The sequence below is a fragment of the Phytophthora infestans genome, genomic scaffold, assembly GCF_000142945.1.
Source record: "Phytophthora infestans T30-4 supercont1.69 genomic scaffold, whole genome shotgun sequence".
NCBI classification, from domain to species: domain Eukaryota; phylum Oomycota; class Peronosporomycetes; order Peronosporales; family Peronosporaceae; genus Phytophthora; species Phytophthora infestans.
This window is the reverse complement of record NW_003303690.1, coordinates 95,323-99,592: the sequence shown is the minus strand read 5'-3', so window position 1 is coordinate 99,592 and position 4,270 is coordinate 95,323. Positions and strand designations below refer to the sequence as shown.

Genomic DNA, 4,270 nt, shown 5'->3' with positions numbered 1-4,270 from the left:
TCCTTTGTCTTAGAAACTGGCGCTCATGTTCCTTCGCCTTCTCAACGACTAGGTCAAACAACAGTCTTGGAATCGAGGCAGCCTGCTTATGCGTATACTGCAAACACTGCTCCACTTCTTCCTTGAGAGCCGCTGGGTGAAGAGAGGCCACGAGTTGCTTGCACTTTGCCTCGTTACCCCCGTCACCTTCAAAGCAGGCGCCCAGACCATTCTCGCGCACTAGCTTCCGGAACTGGTTAAAGTAGTCCAGCACACGGGCGTCGACATCACTCTCCATCAGGTTCATCCTCAGTTTGGATCTGAATAATGCCTTGACGTCAGGGAGCGTGTCATTCTTCACGCTTGAAAGGATGAGGGCGAACTCAGCAATAAGCATGTCGTCATTCACGTTAGCAACGTCCTCGTTCAATCTCAGCTCGCAAAGTACATCCAGTAAATCAGGATCCATTGAGTCGCGAACGGACTGGACTATGTTGTCATAATTTTCTCCAGTAGCGCGGCATCGAGCTCTCAACTTGCTCTCGTAGTGACGGCGCTTGTTCGTCCAATCAGTCAGAGCTTCATGAGAGATACTTGTAATTTCCGGTGCTACGATCGGTGTAAATACCGGTGTACCAGCTCCTTGCATCCTGGCTGGTACTTGCTGAGGTTCAGTCCCACTCACGCCGAAATAACCACGATTAACCCTTGGGCCCTTAGCGGCTTGCTTCGGTCGCGCCAAAAGAAAACCACAGTCACGACGGCAGAAACAGGCTCTTGTACTTGTTCTTGTCTCTTGGTACAGGCAGCTGGACTTGTACCAAAGAAAGCACTTTTTCCACTAAAGAATTCTTTGTAGTAAATCCCGGGCGAAAAACCAATCAACACTCGACAAAGCGGGAGCCACCCCGCTGGAACTTATAGCCAAGTGTATTGTATCGGGTAAATCGTAGAATGAGTCTCGAGTCTGATGGTAACCAGATCGAGCTCAATTATCAGCTCCTTTCTAAGGCGTCCCTCAGAAAGCTCGCTGGGAAAGTTATAAGAAAGATGATATGTAGTTGGCCTGGTTCCTAATATAAAACCCGGGTCGGACCTTACTAGCCCGACTGGGAAAACACGCATACCCATCGCCTGAAGATGGCAAAGCTGCCAGGCGCCCTTGGGTCGTCTCCGTTGAACTATGAGGGAAACCAAGGTGAAATACCTAGGATTCACTACAATGATTAAACTCTGGAATTACAGCAAGACGCCAGAGCGTGGAGTGAAAGACGTGGATATTTATTTAGATGACTTGCACTTGTTCTCTGGGACGCTCAAGAAGGCGCCGATGGCTGATGTCCATGCAACTGGTAGTCGATTTGGGAGGGTACACAAAGTGACAGAACAGTTCGGACAGCCGGTGTTGTTCTCTTGCAGTCAGGCTCAAGTGGATGCAGAAAAGAGGAGTGTTTATTACTGTGGTGTCGAAGAACAAGACGTCCTGGGGATCAACGAAGGACAAGTCATGCAAGAGTCACGGGCGATGTACAGGAAACTGGACCCGGGCGCGGAAGGCGTCATTGTTGATCTCGATCTTCGTCCCATGACGGCTGTGTGTCGACAGTGACGAGAGATATTAAATAAATTATTCTTGGAGATCCCGCATACGTCGGTACCAACGATACGCTCAGAGTATGAACGGTGGATATTAAACGATCAATTCAATTCTAGGACATGTCGCTGCACCTCCACGTACCACTGCGCCATGGCGGGGATATCGCCCTCTAGAACTGCGGCCATTCTGTGCTGGCTTCCAGATAATGAAGGTTTCGCTAAGTGATGAGGGCTGTTTAGGAAGTCCACAGACTCTAAAGATTGATGAATTCAACTGCTCGATACCGTTGTTGGTTCAATTCGCGGTTGTGGGTTTCAATTGGCATGACCAGGCATCTCCCCATCAAGAGTAGGAGTAAGTTTTTGTCACCTCTCACTTACAAGACAGCTGTGACCCCCGAAATCAAGCGCTACATAAACTCCAATCTACACACTGTCAAACTGCTCGTTCGACGAAGGTGGTAGACTAAAGTCTCCTAATGCTACTACATGTACATGTACTTGTGATTCAGTCGACGTTTTTGGAATGATAGAATGTCATCCATTAACAGAGTCAATAAAAACTTCTACTGCGAATAAGAAAATATGTTAGGATACAAAAACGTTTTCTTTTTAAGAAAGAACTAACACATTGATATACCACAGCTCCGCTTCGCCAAAGCTATGAATGACACAAACTCCACCATTGCATTGATGAAAATACTTGATACCATCTTGGGCAAGTAATACCTGAAGGATAGAGGGTATTCTTAGACTAAAGCCGACGTTGGCGATAAAAATCCACTCGAAGCACCATAACCATTAATTAAAGCGGCCGTTTTCGACCCAGATGAAATTAGCTCTCAACTTCACTGCCAGCTGCAGGTCGATTATTTGCGTGGCGGTGCTTTAGTATGACTAGCGCCCAGGTGGCTTCAGATGTAACGAGTGCTGATATCGATCGAGCGTTTGCCGTATTATCACGATGGTTATCGAGCTATTTGGATCGAAGAAACAGACAGAGCACCAGGATGTTGCAATGCACTCCAGCGGCTCTCATTGCCAAAACACATCTTCGCCAACTTGCAGCCCGTGAAAAAGTATTTGAACGGAACCTGCTGTTCTCGTGGTCACGCTTCTTGATGGGCCTTGTGTCTTACCCAGTGCTTCATCCCGACGAAGTGATGGGGTTCGGAACGTCATGGAACTATTCCGTCTATGCAGCTACGAAAGCAGAAGCTTACAGTGGGAAACTCAAAGCGAATGTCTGGACTTACAAGTATGATTCGACGTCGATTACCTGGCGTGCTTTTGCCAGATATTTTGGAATTTCCGACTACCCTGACTGCATTTTCTACACTGCGCAGTGTTCTGAGCTCACTTTGAATGGCGACGTCGTGTTCCGAATGATCGACGGGATTGTCAACGGGGTCGCGAACATCCACAAAACACGTAAGAATTATGATTAATTGAAATCCGGGCCGATGGCGTTCACTCTACGGACGAAAGCGAATATATCGATCGACTCCATCAGTTTTTACTTTCGAACTGGTTCAACAATTTTAATTGGCGTACCAACTCCGCTCTGTATTACTCGCCTGATCTGTTGAACTCCATAAGCGCTCGTGATATCTGCTTCCCTATTAACGGAGGTCGTGCGCATACCCCACATTTTTGTCAAGAATTATGGACAAATCTCAATCGCTCTTGTGCTCCTTTGGATACTAGCAGTAGAGCTGCGGGGTTATTGTACGTTCATACGATGACACGCTTACGTGATGTTCAAGCGCGGTTCCCAAATATGACAGTGGATTTGACGTTTCTAGAGAGTAAAGAGTACGTGCAAGTGTGTCGTGGTGGGCTCTCTTTTACAGGGTTCGAAGATCCGATGTTAGTACTATCATCCGAGCTCGAGACTGTACCTCCTCTGACTGTGAGACGGTCTTTGTGAAAGAATATCGCTACGAAACTGGGTTGTTGATATCTGATGTCACTCAATGGTATGGACTCGTAGCTGCACTACGCTCAATAGGGCAATCGTACTTCTGGTTTCGTGGAATTGGTAAGCTGCTATTTTATGTATGTTACACCAAAGCAAATCTCGATCTGGATTCGTTTAGGAAAAGCTCGAGATTTATTCATGAAAGTACCGACGCAGTGTGTTGTGTACGGGAGTTCCTTCCCAGTTTTGTGCTACGTTCTGGCTCATTTACTAGATACTTCATTCACTTACAATGTTCTTGAAGCTCATTTCTTCTCTCAAGCAGGAGCTCTCGATATCAAACCCGAGTCTTTTGTCACGTACGCAGTCGTACAGATGCGTAGTGTATGGATCTACGCACTAGCATGGTATATGGTAGTTTTCATGGCTACCTCAAACAGACAGCTTCACAATACGATGTGGAGTAATGGAGTGACTGGCGTTCCGGAATTTTTACTTAGCGCGCTCTCAAGTGTGGCGTAAATTTTTCAGTACCGCTCGACAATTTTTTGGGCGGCTAAGATCCTTAAAATAATAGAAGTTCCGAGTAATACGGGTCGTGGATGGGAAGCTGCGAGGTATCAGTATAACTTCCGGCAGGGTGGCGTCGTGCTGGGTGGAGTAGTCATCGATTTGAAGCTCCTTGCCTGCTTACTGTTTCTAGTCTCAGCGCTATGGGGTGTACACGTTATTTGGTCCCAATTATGGGTACTTCGGTGCAATAAAGGCAAGCGA

At 47.0% G+C, this 4,270-nt stretch overlaps 2 protein-coding genes across 2 annotated transcripts; both read left to right on the top strand.

The window, feature by feature from the left end:
• Positions 1 to 1,201: 1,201 nt before the first annotated feature.
• Positions 1,202 to 1,831, top strand: PITG_18489 (uncharacterized protein; the record flags this gene model as incomplete). Its single annotated transcript, XM_002997565.1, has 1 exon — positions 1,202 to 1,831. The coding sequence occupies one exon, from the start codon at positions 1,202 to 1,204 to the stop codon at positions 1,586 to 1,588; it is 387 nt and encodes a 128-aa protein (XP_002997611.1).
• Positions 1,832 to 3,316: 1,485 nt separating this feature from the next.
• On the top strand, positions 3,317 to 3,996 carry PITG_18488 (uncharacterized protein; the record flags this gene model as incomplete). Its single annotated transcript, XM_002997564.1, has 5 exons — positions 3,317 to 3,334; positions 3,383 to 3,402; positions 3,450 to 3,607; positions 3,675 to 3,903; positions 3,969 to 3,996. The coding sequence occupies 5 exons, from the start codon at positions 3,317 to 3,319 to the stop codon at positions 3,994 to 3,996; spliced, it is 453 nt and encodes a 150-aa protein (XP_002997610.1).
• Between the last annotated feature and the right edge of the window lie 274 nt (positions 3,997 to 4,270).